The sequence below is a fragment of the Poecilia mexicana genome, unplaced genomic scaffold (assembly GCF_051168715.1).
Source record: "Poecilia mexicana isolate PSO_F unplaced genomic scaffold, ASM5116871v1 scaffold_6, whole genome shotgun sequence".
NCBI lineage: Eukaryota > Metazoa > Chordata > Actinopteri > Cyprinodontiformes > Poeciliidae > Poecilia > Poecilia mexicana.
In genome coordinates, this window is record NW_028263375.1 from 28,009,298 (window position 1) to 28,026,825 (window position 17,528).

Below are 17,528 nucleotides of genomic sequence, written 5' to 3' on the forward strand. Positions count from 1 at the left end.
CCATAAATTGGCTCGGTGTCTTTTTTTTGGTTCTTTTTAAGCACTTGGACTTCGACTGTTTTTAGAAGCAGTTGAGACGTAAATTGGCACAAAAAAGATGAAAAAATTAAATTCTGCATTATAGGTGCCCTTTAAAAACGATGAGTATTGTTCAATTTGGATCCAGAACAAGGACAGGATCAGGGAAAAATCATGACAAAGGAACTACTTCTCAACTGTTTCCCCAATTAGTCAGGGGGAACATCAAGGCTCCACATTAACACCCACACCGTTCTCGCTGTGCTAAATTAGGTTTTAAAAAGCATTACATTGGCTCAACCTTTCATTGCTCTCATATATCCAAGTACTTATCCCACTTTTAATGCTTTTGTTTACACATTTCAGCTACAAAAAATGTTGAGGATGGGAAAACACCACAAACAACAACAAAAACTAGTTTGGTTGATCCAATTACTCAAAAGCTACAAACTGGAAACACGTAGGGAAGAAAGGACAATGCATTTGAGGCAATCTGTGTGGAATCTCTTGAAGGTTTATTATGGGATTGTTGGTCCGGTTGGTGTTTTTACACAATAAACTTTGAAGGGATCTTTGATAACGCATGTAAATTTGACTAAAGTTTTTTACTACCTTTAAAGCAAAACATTGCTAAATGATGTATGTGGCTAGTTCACACTCACAGCATCCTGTCAACATGACAGAAAGGTCAAATGTACCTTTAAGCCGCGCTGGAAGGTAGAAATTGAGAGCAGGGCGAGGTCTTGCTGCTCCTCGGCGTAACGCACCAAGTAAACATAAACCAGCTTCTTCACCTGGAATCAGCAGAAAGGAAGATGGAGGCAAACCGTTCAGGCAAACTTGGAAAGGAAAGACGCAAACTGATTCCACTGAGATAAAAATCAAAGCACCGGGAGACTTTCTAAAACATGATGACGGGAGAAGCAGAAACTCGCAAGCCTGGAAAATGAAAGATGAAAAAACGAGATACAAGAAGCCTCTTTTTCCATGTGCAGCAACAACACAAACTAAAGGAAACAGAGGCCAAACGACTCAAAAGCACAACCTACCTCAATGTTTTTACACGCCACGTTTTTCACCACAGCTGGGAAGAGGTCTGATGCATTTTTACCGCGGGCGATCATCTGGAGAGAAAACAAGAATTTGAAAGGAATTGAATTTCTCTGTTGATGCTTGCTGACGTACTTTCATCTTCCTGCAGTGGTGATGAGTGAACAGATGGGTGTGGCATTTCAGATTGAGGAAACTGACACAGATCATGAATAATAAACAGCTGACAGCACAGTTTGGATCTGTGAACATCGTAGTTACATCATGACGCACTACCGCTGTCTTACTGCTCCAACAGACTGAGAATATTGCCAGTCAAAGCAATGGAAAGGGTTAGTGGTGAGTGATTCAGCATATTTTGATATCAATACAATATCAAGTAAATACAGGAACCACCAGTGCCGACACTGACATGACACTTTTTTCTTTTTAAGTTTGATATATCATCAAACTTCTGACCGTAAAGTATTTTTCTGGTTTTTCCTTTGAATTATTTCATTCAAACCTAGGGCACAATTTGGATAACGTTTATAGGTATCCGCAAAATACGTTGAGAACATATTGGCATGATTTGCGTGCATTTTTTAAAATAAATAAATACATAAATAAATAACGTGCAAAACAATAAGAATTTGAGAGCAGATCAAAACAAAATCCTTTTTAAAGTAGAACTGAGGAACTGCAATACGAAAATAAATAAAAAATTTCAAGAGGGAATCTGAAGCTAAAGTATCGAGTATTGATCCGATACCGACGTTGTATTGATACATTAGTGATATTTTGGATCGTTGCGTCCACCTCTAGTAATGATAGTGCACTTTTTTCTTTTCCATCATACACCCAAAATTGCTGATCAGCAAAATCCCAAAGTAAACATTAATCCCACTCACAGCCACAATCCGCTTCATTGCCTCCAGCTTCAGGGAGTCTTTGTTGCTGTCCAGCATCTCCTTCAAGTCGTCATGCCTGAAAGGAGAAAACATGCAGGATTAGCTCACAGCATAGCTTTACGGCAAATGCACAACTTTAAGGTTCGTTTTTAACTCTGTATTCACAGCTCAGGATATTCCGCAGTGTCTCAGTGTGACCTAGAAAGGTTTCCCTTTGAAGTGAGAAATTTGGTTTGCAAACTACATAAACCTGTGATACTGCAGCAGGCGATAGCAGAGCCGCATAATCCCTGGGAAAATGTTGACTTTTTGTTGACTCCTGATTGTTTTGTAGAAGAAAACGCTTTGCTTTAATACAGTGTCAATCCAGATAAACAAATAGTCAGGGTGACTGATGCCCAGTTGTCCAGTATGTGGTTATTGGCAACAAAAGCAGATATGAACTGTTCCATGTCCACAGTTAATTCCTACTTTTCCCCCCATATTAGAATGGAAAAATAGCTATATTTACAACACAACTAAATTAAATCTAAAGCTTAAACTTCACATACAGTGTTAGTAGGAATTTTACATAAGCATATATCTGTAATAAAGATGAGCATTGGATTCAATTCTTACTGAGTATTTTTGCCAAGTTTCTTGTCCAAGTATACACTTGAAATAAGGCAAACCTGACTTACAACCTTTCAGCAAGAATTGAAGCTTGTTTTAAATAAGTAATTCCTTACTATGGATGATAGATTATTATTTCATCTGTCATGTTAAGAGTAAAAAAACACTTGCCACTTTAACTTTTTGTTATCGATATTAAAAAAGTATTAGTACCGTCTGTGGTTGGTGATTAAAACTTTAGTCCATGAAGTGCAACAGTCCTTAAAAACAACCATACTTGTTCGCGCCATGTTTTTTTTTTTTAATCATGTTGCTACTTTTCAGCCCTATTTCCTGTAGCACATCAGTAATTTTTGGTTGACAAGTCGACACTACTCCACCATTTGGTTGGAGCTTGTCGACTGTTTATATTTCTAAACAAAGCCGCTTAAAGTACATTTTACCTCCCTAGCCAGACTCTGTGTGGACCGTTTCTCTTTCCCATTCTCCGTAAGCCCCCGGCCTCTTTGTTCCTGTGTCAGCTGGCTCCGTGTATGGATGACCAGCGGCGCCCTCTGCTGGATGGGGGCCAAACTACAGTACTAAAAGAAGGTCTTTATTTAATCAGTTGAAACTAATTTTATTAGATATAAACAACCATTAGTCTGTTAATTGTTTGCATCCCTAATTTGAACATCCCTCACATATTCATATCTGTTATTTCTGTCAGGCACGACAAGAACAGCCCCCCTCCCGCAAAAACATCGTAAGCCAGATTCTTCCCTGAGCGATTGCTCCGCCCTGCTGCCATAAGAGCTACAACAAACAACTCCGGTGGCTTCTGCCAAACCTGCTGGGCGGAAAACAGACAAACAGCGGTCACACAAAGGCCGCCGCTTGCTGACAGCATGAACAAGGAAAACACAAATCGTTGACGGTGTCACAGGGTTTATCTGCTTTACTGTTTCATTCATAAAGCAGCGCAAACCAATAAGCACTAACACGTTTCAAACTTTTACAGCAGAAAACTTGCAGACGGTTATACTGAGCAGAAAAAAAAACTTTGATCTGTTTAGTTGAGTCCACCCCACCCCAATTGGCTTCCAAGGTAACGAAGGATGCAATAAATGTGGTTAAGTGATTTCCTGCCTCCCTGCAGAGAAAGCTTTGATTCATGCTGCTCACGCTGTTATACTGCAGGTGCCAGATGGAGGATCAAAACACATGCTTTCCCTCACACGAATGTAAATATTTGTGCTCAATCAAAAACCCCACTAACACCACACACACACACACACACACACACACAAACAAAAATCATTTTTTTATGCGCTATTAATCCAGGCGGAGGACGTAACCTTTGTCAAATATAAAATAATGTACATACAGAAATCAAAATAATGTGCCTTAGCCTTCTTATATAAAGCAGGTTGTCAATCTGGAATATAGACATAAAATGATGAAAGACATCACATTCTAACAACTCTTCTTCTTTCTTCCTCTTCTTTTTAGAGTGTTGATAGAAATAACTATTCAGACGAAATGATCAATCCGAAGCCAGGATCTTTGAATTTCGTCTGACTTCTGAGCTGGGAGGGGGAGCGATGGGTTATTCAATACAGCCCATCTGTTTCAGTCCCATGACATCAGTGGATAGAGACCTGTGAGGACGTGGCTGCTGCAGATCGTCACCACTTTACACTGAGATGGAGGTGCAAACCAGTGCTAAGTCTCTGCTGCTTCAACGTGTCCCCAGCATCACAGTGTTATAATTATATATAGTAGTTCCTTCTGTCAGGCACTTCAAACACTAAACCCATCAAAACTCCTAAAAAAAAAAAAAATTAAAAAAATTATAATAAACAGTGAGGGGTATTTTTAGACGAGAGGCTTGAACTGAGGCTGTGGTTAAATGCCAAAAAAAAAAAAAGAACATTTTCAATATAACATGACAAATTTAGCTCCCCCAAAGCATTCAAAGGACATGAAAATGGGTGAATCTAATCCTGGTTAGCGGAACACAGATCCTCTCCCCATGGCTTCGGCATCCAGAACTATTCTAATGATATTTGTTCTGTTGAGCCGGTTCTGGAACGGTTCGCCGCCTGCGGCTGAAGAACGAGTATTTCTAGAAGCAAAGAATGACGTACCAAAACAACGTCATCGCTAGTTTTTTGGTGGAACAGAAATATCCGCCTGCATCAGGTTAAGACTGAATAGTTTGACTGCTAAGCCTCGATTAATTAAAGCGAAGTGAAGAGGGAAAAACAAAAAGACAAACCGAGAAGCAGAGAGTAGTCATGGTCACCTGGTTTTTCAGCTTAAATAAACCACATGACATTAAAAATGAAGGACTTTGTTCCTGAATAGGCCTTTTAACAAAATCTACTGGGCTATAAGTTATTGCGACAAACGATAGAATTGTTGTTTTGAGACCATTTTTAAGTACTGTAATGGCATAATAAGAACACATTCTCAAAAACCTTATGAACATTTAACGGTGGAACTGGAAGACATTTTACATATCCTAAGATAGACACAAAAAGGTTAGCTAGCTAGCAAGGCTTTGTTAGCTGGTAGTTAGCGGTAGCCTCAACAGCGAGGGAAAAAATACATATATACGAGATTAAACAGTAATGCCACAATAAAAGTTAAAAGCTATTTCACCACAGGTCTTAAAAATACACTTTTTAAAATGAATTTAAGACATTTCAGGGCCTTAACTTTAGATACACGAACTCAAGACCTTTTAAGGATGTGCAGACAAAATGAATCATCAACATTTATCCACTGAAAAACAACAAAAGTTATGAGGGGATTACCTAGATATTTAAACTTTAAAGGGTTATATGTGAAAGAGAGCAGCTGAAATACTAGCTAATGCATGTTATTACTTTCAAAGCCATATGCTACAAAATGTGTTGCTAAAATGTTTTGTCCACAATCATCTGGAAATTTGCATTGAAATATGTCGGGAAATGAGACATCAATAAGTCATATCCAAACAGAAAGTAAAGATGCTAGCTTGCAGCATAAAACGTAAGTTTTCTGCATTAAAATGGCAGCAGCAAAACAAGAGCTTACTGAAAACTGTATATAAAGAGTTTGATTTGAGTATTGTGTAACTCAGAAACTCAAGCAAATTGAGTGCATTGATTTCAAAGTATATATATTTCTATTCTTAAACTACTCAAATCGGTATCTGGTGGAGGAAAAAAAAAGTCCTGATTAGAACCTCCCAACAAAAGCTATTAGAAGAGAAATAAACAGGAAATGATTAAAGTCATCACGGACAGCTGATTAGGATCATAAACATCAATATCTCAACCAGGAACAGAACTGCCTCATAATGCAACCTGATTACGGGTTAGATACCAAACCGAGGAGTCAATCCGAAAATTCGGGAAATCCTTTTCATGTTCTTGCATCCCAGGATGTTAACAGGAGAGAAGGCTAAGGCTTAATTTGCTTTTAGAGCTTGCGATGATAAAGCATCCTAATCAATAATGTGACAGGGATTCATGTGGCAAACAAGCCCACAAAAGCCTAATTAAAATTAAGCTCGGAAATGTTTAATTACGTTGGCTTAGATCGAAAAGTTGTAGCAGCAGTGGAAGCCAAACGTGCAAAGTACAACCTGACAGAGACGACTGACGGCAGGCATGTTTGCTATCAGTCGGGAATGCTGGAATATACTGTATAACTTTTGTCTTTTTTTTTTACAAAACGTTTTCCATCTCTTCAGAAAGTCAAGACTGACACTACTTCTCCAATTTCACTAGATTTATTTATTTATTTATTTATTTATTGCTGCTCCCTGCCCAGCGACAGCTGAATTTACAACACCTGTGAATTATTTAACCTGCTGCGGCCCAACGGAGCGCGCAGCCGCTCCGGTTACCCGGGACAAGAAGCCAAGAGATCAGCTGGACGGTATCCATGAAGGCAAGGCAGCACTCGAGGATGCGACGTCAGGCGTGGTGTCGGCTTGCTTCCCGGGAAGCGACAGCGGCGACATGAAAAGGAGACGATGTGAAAGGGAATTCGTTAGAATCGGCTTTAAGTGAACGACTGAGGGGCTGCGACTCTTGTACGTTTCGGAAGGGGCAGGAACGAGAGTGACAGCTAGAGGCCAGCTCCGAAAGTGATGCTCTGATTTCATTACATTTTGAAACAAGTGACTGAAGGTTGTAGCTATGAAATCGAAACTGACAATGAGGCGTCAGTGATTCTGAGGACAAATTCCCTGCTTTTCAGTGTAGACGTCTGAGGCTGGATTTATTAAGAGCAGCAGCCTTGGCTTTTCAAAAACAGCCAGTTGAAAAGGCTTTTTATACCCTCCAAATTGAATATAGATTCTTTCCCTTGATTTTGTTTTCTTTAGGTTTCTATGGATGAGTAGTTAATTTTGCTTTGTGTCAGCATCCAGCGTTTTTGTGACTTTTTTTTTTTAAAGAAGCTATCTTTAATTGTAAGAATTTCAGCTTAAGAACAACTTGAGCTGAAGCAAGAATTTTTTAGCGTTCTCAGACTGTGGTACAAGAGCCACTGGTTGTAAGTGTGGTGCCTTCAATGGTAGTTGGAACAACCATTCCCATACAAATTCAAAGCTAATCTTTCTGATAAAGAGTCAAAGGGATCTATTTGAGCAAACTGATATTTGCTTGGAAAAGAAGCTACTAAAGGCATAGAGAACATCTGAAGAACTCCCAGCAGAAAATGAATTTGGCAGCAGTGAACTACAAGCACGGCTACTGGCTTATCTCAGAAAGTGGATCCCTGGAGGGCATCAAATTCAATTTAAACTAGTTCAAACAGGTTAAATTAACCTATTAATTATTATCATAATTACTCAGCAAAAATTATGCTAACTACTATTAGCAGCATAAACTACAAACTGTGTATTTTAACAACTCCCAATGTATTGAAAATGGACAAAACAAGTGTTAGTGGTTTCCTGTTTGCCTAAGTTGCTGAGCTCAGTGACAAGCTAACTACTGTTAGCACGTTAGCTATATTCTTTATCATTTTATGAATTTAATCAAAAAAAAAAACAAGTTCAGTTTTCACTTTGTTTTAAACATAAGGCAGCCACTCTGGATTCTTGTTGAGGATGATGAGAAACACTTGACTGTCCAACATGGAAAATGGACTATAAGTAAATCTCTGATTATTTTCCTTCCACTGGTAAGATCGGAAATTTCAATTTCACCAATTGTATTTTACTCTGCATTCAAGCTAATATTAACATTATTATAATATGTATAATATGGGTATAATATTAATATTAGTCTGGCTGTCTGCTCCTGCAGCCAGCTAACAGTTAGCTACTCCACAGACTATCACATGACCAAACAAATACCACAAGACTACCTTCCTCCACTTCTCCTCCAGAAACACGACAGCAAGATGGAACTAAATATCAGCTGATATTTAAACCCAGCATTATTTATCGGACCGATACGGATATGTTAATAAAATGACCAATATTGGCCGATACAGATGTTAGTGTTACAGACATTAGACTCCGCATTACAGAGCAGCCCTCTCCCACTCAACTCCTTCAGACTAGCCAGGAACAATTAGCAAACACCTGGTGGAACTGAGCATCTGCTGAGCTTATTAAAGAGCTACTACACAGTGAAACACTGTTAAAAAGAGACATAGGCCTAATTTCAAAGCGTTAAATTACAAAGTCAAATTTCTTTTAAGTCATATTTGATATCTTTATATATATGTAGTATTTTTAAAATAACTGAAGGTAACAGTTTGATAGCATAGTTACTTGACTCTGCTATTAAATGGCACTATGTGCCTGGAAAACAGATCATTTTAAGTTATAGGAAAGGACTGACACAGTACTTTAGAGCTGGTGACATTGTAACCATCACCAGCTTGTTAGCTTTGGTAAACCCTGATACCTGGTTAGAAACTTTTACTATTTACTGATTTGGTACTTGTCACAAAAAGTTTAAGAACCTCTGCTTTGGAGGAACTGGGTGAGAAGATTAACCAGATTTCAGTCATACAAAACAAGTTAAAACAAAGATTTTGACAGATCACTGAATGAAGAAAAACACCCTTGTAGAATATGAACCAAGCGGTCATAGAGTTACTTTCAGTGTCGTCTGCTTTGGCTATGAGGCACTGATAGACCTGAAGAGGTGAGGAGTAGCAGGTGTGAGTTATCGTACCGCAGGGGCTGACTTTGGAAGCTGCCACCGCCACCTCCATCCTCCTGTGAGCCTCGTTCCTCCTGGTCTGCTCCACCTCCTCCACCACCTCCTCCTCCGCCACCCCCAATGCCCCCAGATCGGAGGTGGCGCAGCTCATCCGGCTGCAGGGCACTGTACCAAGTCTGCTGCCCGCTGTCGGGGCTCAACACGGGGCTCTTGTCCTCCTCCTGGCCCTGGACCTGACTCTGCACCGTCTTCACAATGTTCACAGCATTCACAGGCAGCTGGAGCAACCTTTGCATAGTGGTCATCTTTAAAAAAAAGAATTAATAAAAGGGGAATTTCAACCTGTAGAATTGTAGAGAAAGGCTGCAGTACTTTTTACTGGGAATTGCTCAAAGATCCTTCTTGGGCAGTTCGTCTGGGATCAGCCACATCCAGTTGGCACAAAAGAAAACAAAAAAGAAAGATCCTCCCAAAATGTCCTGAATGTGTCCGACTCTTCTCTGCTCACTGGTCCAACTCGAGCTCAACAGCAACTCAGTGCCTCTTTTTTTTATTATTCCCTTCTGTTCGGAGGAGCAGCAGCAGCAGCAGCGGCAGACATCAGCTGCTCTGTAAATGGATGCTCGGCTCGGCAGGGAGGGGCGTGGAGCTTTATCTCTCCTCGCGCGGCTCCTCCCTGCTCATGTGGTTCCTGTTGCAGCACCAGCCTCTCTGTGCACACACAACGCACCAAGGTCTCCCGTAATGCTATCATCTCTCTTGTTCACTTAGCCACGTTGTCACCCCTCCTCCGGTGACTGCCATCCATGTCCCTCCTCTTCACAGTTAGAAACCATGTATTTCTCTCTTTGCAGCAGTTCTGGTTTATATATATATATATATATATATATATATTTCTAATGTTATTTACCCCTTTTTTTAATAAACCTCTGCTATCTCATTCATTTTTTTAAATATATCCTGAACGGCCCTGATTTTTATTTTATTTTTTTTACCTCAGCTTACATGACTCAGCTTTCTTGGCAGTGTCGTGATGAAAACGTCTCTCTCCCTCTCTCTATCTCTCTCTCACACACACGGTGTCGCTCTATTTCTCTCCCTCTCCCACTCGTTTCCTCTCAGCTCGTACCAAAAAAAAAAAAAAGAAATAAAAAAGCTGCCTTGAAGCTCAGTTCGCATATGCTCGCTCTGTCATCTGTGAACAGATCAGCTGGGATGTGCTGACATTTTGTTAATTTTTCCCCCCCTTCAACCCGTGATCCGAACAATAGACGCACCCAGCGGCTGCCGCTGCTGCTGCATTTACAATAAATTAGACTGACAGCTCCGGCTCACAGGGCTTTAAAGCCACGAGTCCGACTTCTCACTAAAAATCACTCAAACACACTTTAGCTACTGCTGTGAGAATCACATGCCGCGGGTTTCCAATTCAATCAGCTATTTTGTTGTAAATTGGTATTTAATCAAAGTGAAATTGAAAACACCAAAAGCAAGCTTCCCTGTACCGCTGATGACTTCATACAAGGCATTGACCAACCAATCAGAGTTCTTTGGAGTTGTATTTCATCACCTTCCTAAAATAACAGCCTAAGTCTATATTTTTTTTGGCCAAAAGTGAAATTTTGTTTGTTACCAAAATAATTTTTGGCATAAAATGACAAGGTGACGATTTTTCTTCTTTTATTTGCGTGGCTTTAATCAAATTATCCCTTTAAAATGCATTGAAGTTAGGTAAAATCGCATTATTTGTGTGTTTTAATGCATTCTGATCGACCTGTGCTTGTTGGCCCAGATACACACAAACCAGAACTTTCTTACCCCTTCAATTCACCCTTATTTTGATTCAATTTAAACTGAGAATCTTCTTTCTCAGTTTAAATTTAATCCTAGCAGAACAGCGAGAAGCGAGCATGGCAAAGTTTCACCAGAAGAATCTGAAAACAGTAGTTTCGCCTGCCGGCTCTGACTGAGATCCCTTTTTAATCAAGTTTATTTAAAGTGTATTTTATTTTATTTTATTTTGGGTGCAGCGCAGTGGTATCAAATCTATATGAAAGAGGGATAAGCTCTCTCCAAAGACACATACTCCATGAATTATTAAAGTGCAGTATGTCCAGAAGCTGGATAATTAATATCCATCTCCTGGTGGGTTCTCAGTGGAGACACGCCTGTTGGCCACACTGTACTTCAGGAGTTCAAGGAGAGGATTAATATCCCTCTGATGGCCATGCTGCACTGTTTGTGCTGGCAGCTGTTTGCTTGAGAACAATAACAAAAACCCAATTCTGTTTAAGTGAAAACAAGCAGAAACCAAACACTCGCACTAAGTAACAAACACGTCCCATTCTGAACAAAGATTGTGATGATAACTCTTTCATCCTTTTTTTTTTTTTTAGTTTGCTTCGTAACAGAAAAAGTTTAAAATCAGTGATTATTAATGCCACTTTTCTTTTTCCGTCATTCTTGAAATTGAGGTTTGCACAGTTTGGGTCGGATGTTTATATTCATTTTGGAATTTTAATGGAGGAGCCATCTTGTGATGACTTCTCGAAGGCAGAGTTTCAGAAAAAGCGGGAGTTTCTTAAAGAGACAGAAGCCCAATTTCAAGGCCTTAAACTACAAAGTTTAATTTTTCTTAAGTCATAGTTGATATATACATATACGTAGCATTTTTACAACAACTGAAGGTAACTTTAGTTAATTGTGCCATGAAATCCCACAATGTGGTTGGAAAATACATTGTACTGCCCCTTTAAGCACATTTTGGTTGACAAAAGACTGACTATTTCTAACGGTAAATTAAGCACAAATACAGTTTTAGGTTAAGAGATCCTGTCTTGAAACAATGTTGAAATAATACATTTTTTTCCCATTTGTTCTTATAAATTTAGGTACATTGCTTGGTTTGCCTCATCGTCTTTTCTCTAATGTAGTTTTTCATATGGACAAAAAAAGTACTCTTCTGATTTTTTTTTTCCTTGCTGCCCTGCATATCAACATTATGTATGGTTAGAGGCATTAAATTCCCTAAATGTTCTCCTCTGACACAGATAATAGTGAGGGATATTCAAAAGCCCACAGAAAGCACAGAGAGGATCCAAACAACGGAAGAGAAAGGAAACTGAGGAGAATCTGGGTTTATTTATTAGCCAATATGGTCATAAGCTCATGTTTTTCCAATAATGTCCAGTTTTATAACATGTGAACAGCTTTTGACTCTTAGGGATTGGAAATGAAGTGATGCCAGTCTGCATATTGATACTCTCAATGTTACTCTAGCGGCAGGAAAAATCCACCTCATCTCTGACAGAAACATTTCTCAGACTTCCTGTTGTTTGTAGAAGAGTATTAAAAAGTGATAGGTAATAAATAGAAAGCACTAGATAAAGGTGTTGATATTATTGTTTTTCAACAAAACAATATCTATTATTTTTACATGCTAAAAGCACATTTTAAAGGCTGAGCATAGTATTCTCATTTATATAAAGTATGGTAAATATTTCCTATTAAAAATAGATTTTTCACATTCAGTGGGCATATACTGGATAGTAACTCAAATTTTTTTTTTTCTGTTAATATAATAATTTTTATTCTAGGCTACTCTTGTTTGTATGGAAGTCAATTTCTGCCATAATAGAACAAAATAAAAGCCCAACAGAAAGTCATAAATATGAGTTTTAAAATAACATTTATTGAAATAAAAGTCATAATTTCTACTTTCAAAGTCATGACTATGAACTAAAAAAAAAGGATAATTATGAGATATAAGGTAAGGAGGCTAGCTCCAGCATTTTATAATCACGGTGCTGAATCTAACAATTATGAATTTCTATACAATTATGACTTTATTTCACAGTTTAGACTTCAAAACTCATAAATATAACTTCCTATTGGGCTTTTTTTTCACGGCGAAAATGGGGTTCCATACAAACGTGCATTTTCTGGAGGTTTTAGAGATTTTCACCTATCTTACAGCAACTCAACAGCCCTTTAACACTATGACCAGAGCTAGAGACGGACCAAACTGGCTTATAACAATAAAAAAAGCCAAGTGGAAGAGCACTCCTCCATTTTCCAAGTCATCTACTACTTTCAGTATTTGAAGGTCAAGCCACCTGCTCTCACCACTGGGTTTTAAAATAAAAGCTTCGACCACCTTTATCAACAAAAAACTACAATTACAAGAACATCATTCAAAATGACAACCTAAACTGGAAAGAATTAATTAGATTGGAACCCAAGCTTGAAAACTTTTCTATTGACTCACAGTTTAACAAATGTTGATCGACAGCGTCAGTAAAATCTAAACATAAAGGATCACAGCCAGAAACTTCAGCGTCCACTCAAAGAGCTCCCTCTGCTGGTGAATTACACAAATAGCACAGAATGCGCACTTGAAGACGTGTCGAAAATATCTGAAGTTTGAATTAAGTTTTAGGTCAGAAAACGACTAAAAAGACATAAGGAGGGATTTGAACTGAGCTATGTGAGAGTTTGCAGAAAATGCAGGAGAGAAGATAGAAATAGAAGATGTAGTGGAACAAAAAACAACAACAACAACAACAAAACTACCACAAAGGGACAAAAGCAAAACCAAGCAACTGGAAATAGAAGGAAGCATTTCATTTGCTTGTTATAGTCCAACAAGTAATTAGGCTTTTAGTTAGACATCTAATTCAACATTTAATCCAGTAAATTACATGGGTGAATTGGATTTTCAAATCCTTGTCCTAAAAGTCTATGAGTCACAACTACAACAAAAACTTAAAAATGCCTCTCTTAAAAAGAAATGATAGTGTGTTGTTTGTTTGTAAATAAAAAAAGGTGAATGCTTCTCGTTTTCTGGAAATACTTTTTCTTGCACCTTTAGTTGACGAAGATTAGTTTTAGTCTTGTTGACCACAGCACCCTCTTTAAGTTCACTACCTCTTGAACAACTTGTGGCAAACTGCAGTCAGGACGATTTCATTTAAGCTTTACACTTAATATGTTATCATAAAGTCCAGAACTTCTTCATGCACAGCTGTCCTGTCAAGACTTGATACTTTCTTTACCTTGTCTGTCCATGTGTGTGGCAGGCCGAGTCTCGGTTTGAGGTTATGATTTTTGACCAGAACTCCAGGAGATGCTCAAAGCGTCGGATATTGTACTAATAATCTGATTCTGCTTTTGCTGAAATGATTAATTGGATTAATCACGATTAATTGGTTAATGAAATAATCACCAACAATTTAGTAATCAATTAATCATATTAACAACATAATCAGAGCAGTAATCAAGCCAAAACTGTACAAAAATTACATGTATATTTTGCATTTAGATATGTATACCCATAACTTATAAAGTAGCAGTTTTGGATTCACCTGAATGAAATTCTTTGAAAAAAAAAAATCTCCTATGAAGCACTTTTTGCTATTCAATTATCAATCGGTTAAACAAAAAATTAGTCACCAGCACCAAATGTTCTGAAAAAGGAACTGAATTATTTGTATTTTAATGTACCGTATTTTCCGCACTACAAGGCGCAGCGGATTATAAGGCGCACCTTCAATGAATGGCCTATTTTAAAACTTTATTCATATATAAGGCGCATAGAAGAGTCGCTACAGTAAGGGTTGCCACCCGTCCCTTAAAATACGGAACCGATTTGTTCCGTATTCTACAAACAAGGATGTGAAATAATAAAGTGGTCCCCAAGAACTTTATATAGTAGGCTGCCCCAGTCATTGTTGCACTCACAGTGTTGGTGTTGCGATATTGTGCCCAACTGCTTTCTGGGTAACACAGACCAACCAACTCGCTGCCGCCGCAGTCTCTGTCTCTCTTCCCCCACAAAGTTCACCAGCAAAGTTTATACAGGTGGTAAAGACTATTATTTATATGTAATTCTTTCACTCTGTCAAAAGTAAGATACATCCCAAATCTTCCGTTTTTGTTTTGAAGGTTTCCTAAAGACACGATGTGAGGAAGAAGTGAGAGATATCTTTAAAGAGAGATGGATTCACTGCAGCACGGATGAATCTCACATCGGATTTTGGACTCAATCTCAGCTGCTGAATCACTCTGAAGCTAGAACTCGTTGACTGAAAAACATATACATATATCTATATATATGTATATACACATGTACATACATATAAACATGTATTCAATATATATTATTCAGTATTAATCATTATTTATTTGTGTTTGTATAGTTATATAAATATGTATTGATATTACTAAATAATTTATTCTGTTATAGCCACTAAGCATATTTGAATATGCTGAACTGTGTATTAAAAAATACAATTGTTTATAAATGTAGCTTTGATAGATATTTGAATATGGTTTCCAGTAACAAAAAAGCGTGTTATGATCAATTAAATGCGCTGATACGTCATTGTGCCTGCTAAACACATAACAAGATGGCCGCCCTAAATCTCGCAAGCGACAATAGGCAGAGCGGTCCATGAGGCGTCTATTCGTATATCATGTCTATGGGTAAATACATAGACATAAATAGGTCAGTCAAACTTTATTAACAAACCAGCGTTCTGACAACTATCCCAGTATGCACTGCGCGCTTCTTCTTCTTCTACGGGCGAAAATGAAGTCGGCGCTGCTTACCGTAGTTGCTAGACCTGTCGTGGCTCAATATTGGTCCATATATAAGGCGCACGGATTATAAGGCGAACTGTCAGCTTTTGAGGAAATTGAATGTTTTTAGGTGCGCCTTATAGTGCAGAAAATACGTAGTTCTAACATTGTATTTAAAAATGTTACATGGTTAAATGAAAAATCTGCAATGTGGTCATTTTTGTTGTTAAATCTGATTAATCAATTAATCATCAGGTTAATCAGTAATTGATTACAAAAATAATTGCTAGTTGCAGCCCTAATTGGTTGTACTATAATATATTCTGTTGTTTTGAAAGTATGTGTAATAAGTGAACGCAACACTCTGTATGCATTTATTTTCAAAACCATATACATATTTACTTCCACTTCAGAATTACTCGCTACTTTTGTTTTGATCCGAGATCAAATCGAAGCAAAAATGTATTGAACTTGGAGGATTTTCAAGAGGCGTGAAAACGTTTGGAAGGCATTGTAGATGTTATTGACGATACAGGATGCACTGTGAAGGGGTTTTGTGTCGCTTTAAACTCGTTTCCAGCCTGTAAAGAAGCGTGGTATTTGTGGAGATTTCGTGCTGCCTTGCCAGGGGTCGAATGTTGAGCTGCTGCCGCTGTCCAGCAGGGGTGGTGCTGAAAAGCCGAGGCCTGATCTCACATCCCCACTGACGGGCCTCCAGCATCCCGCCTCGGTAAAACTTAACACTGAATCAAACCAACGCCGAGTTCTTTGTTTTAGAAGCAGACAAGCGAGGGGACAAAGATTCAAAGGAAACTAGCCACCGAAGCAGGTCGAGCGGCTCAAATCACGGTCACATTCAGCGGCCGGAGAAGCCGCTCGCTCCTACACGGGCCTCTGGGTTACAAAACTTCCGCCTGCTGTTTCTTTTCCCCCCTTTTTTACTTTAAAGCTCATGTTCTCAAACTACACATGTACATTCTGTCTGTGCACCCCCCGCGGCTTAAGCTGAAAGCCCGACAGCCGCTCCGGTAACCCGCCTCAAGCCGAGGAGGCTACGTACCGCTTGTAGTCCGAGGAGAAGATCCCACCACTCGCCGGATCGTGGCCATATTCGGGCTCCCCGACGCTGGAGGAGCCCCCCTTCTCTTCGTTGAACGCCGAGCTGGAGGACATCTCCGTGGCGTTTCTGCTGATAATGTCCCGGTCGGCCTCACGGAGCGGCGATGGAGAATCAGAGCGCAGAGGGGAAGCAGGATATGCGGCTCTTAAAGGCGCACAGACACCGCTGCTGTCTCCGTGCTGTAGAAGAGGATGATGGGAGGCGGAGGAGGGAGTGGAGTGGAGGGGGTGATGAGGCAATGGTCACGTGGTTTTCACAGATTGTTCCTCTGGATGTAAACATCGTGTGCCGTCTGCCGTCAGGGCAGACGGCAAATAGTGGAGCAAATAGGCGCCATGATGATGCGCGGTCCTCGAGACAGTTCAAGAAATAAATCTTTTTAAAAGATAAAAAGTCACATTTACAGAAAAGGATTCGGGCAGCTGAAAAAAGAAGAAAACAAATTCTTACTCTGAACTAAAAATTCTGAGTTTACAGGCTGAATTTTGAGACCAAAGTCAAAAATTTTGAAACTAAAGCCAACATTTTGAGGTTAAATCAGAATTTTTTTTAGATTAAAGTCAGAAACTTTTAGATTAAAGTCAGAATTCTGAGTTTAGTCTCAAAATTCTGATTTTAATCTGAGAATTCTGACTCATTGCTATACAGCAAAACTCTACTAACACAAGCACCCACTGTAGCTAGTTTTCTGCTTGTAAATAAATGGAATAAAAAACAAACAAACATAAACCCTCAAGAGGAAATCCTGGACTAACCGCATGTACAAAAGTCACAGAACAGAAAATGAAGATATTACGACGTTTACCTTTGAAATAGAGGTCAGTATAAACTTACAGGGTGTTTACAATATGTGTCCAGAAAATGATCGCTGTTGGACAGAGAGCACTTGTGCATGCTGCCGTCCCACGTTCCGATCACATAGATCCCAGTGTCCTGCAGCGCCATGTGGAAAAGAGTTTAAGATTTTTATTAACATAAAAGTAGGAGACAGATAAATGAACACTGAGTTTAAGCTGTAATATTAGTTCTGATGATTAAAGAGAGATGGAGTTTGATAAAGAAAGGAAAGTCTGTATTGTTTGCACAAAAAAACAGGTA

The 17,528-nt window shown here is 38.9% G+C and overlaps 1 protein-coding gene across 3 annotated transcripts in view; it reads right to left on the reverse strand.

Moving 5' to 3' along the window:
* ap3b2 (adaptor related protein complex 3 subunit beta 2) overlaps positions 1 to 16,607 on the reverse strand; it is a 42,445-nt gene extending 25,838 nt beyond the window's left edge. Inside the window, exons 1-4 of one of the 3 annotated variants that reach the window (XM_014995813.2) lie at positions 16,371 to 16,607; positions 1,959 to 2,034; positions 1,068 to 1,142; positions 717 to 812 (exon numbers count right to left, since the gene is read on the reverse strand). In XM_014995813.2, coding sequence (XP_014851299.2) covers positions 717 to 812; positions 1,068 to 1,142; positions 1,959 to 2,034; positions 16,371 to 16,483 — 360 coding nt within the window. In that variant the 5' untranslated portion in view covers positions 16,484 to 16,607. Of the gene's footprint in view, positions 1 to 716; positions 813 to 1,067; positions 1,143 to 1,958; positions 2,035 to 3,013; positions 3,287 to 8,743; positions 10,139 to 16,370 lie in introns of those variants that run through there. The other 2 variants (XM_014995807.2, XM_088006521.1) reach the window with 2 other exon arrangements.
* Between the last annotated feature and the right edge of the window lie 921 nt (positions 16,608 to 17,528).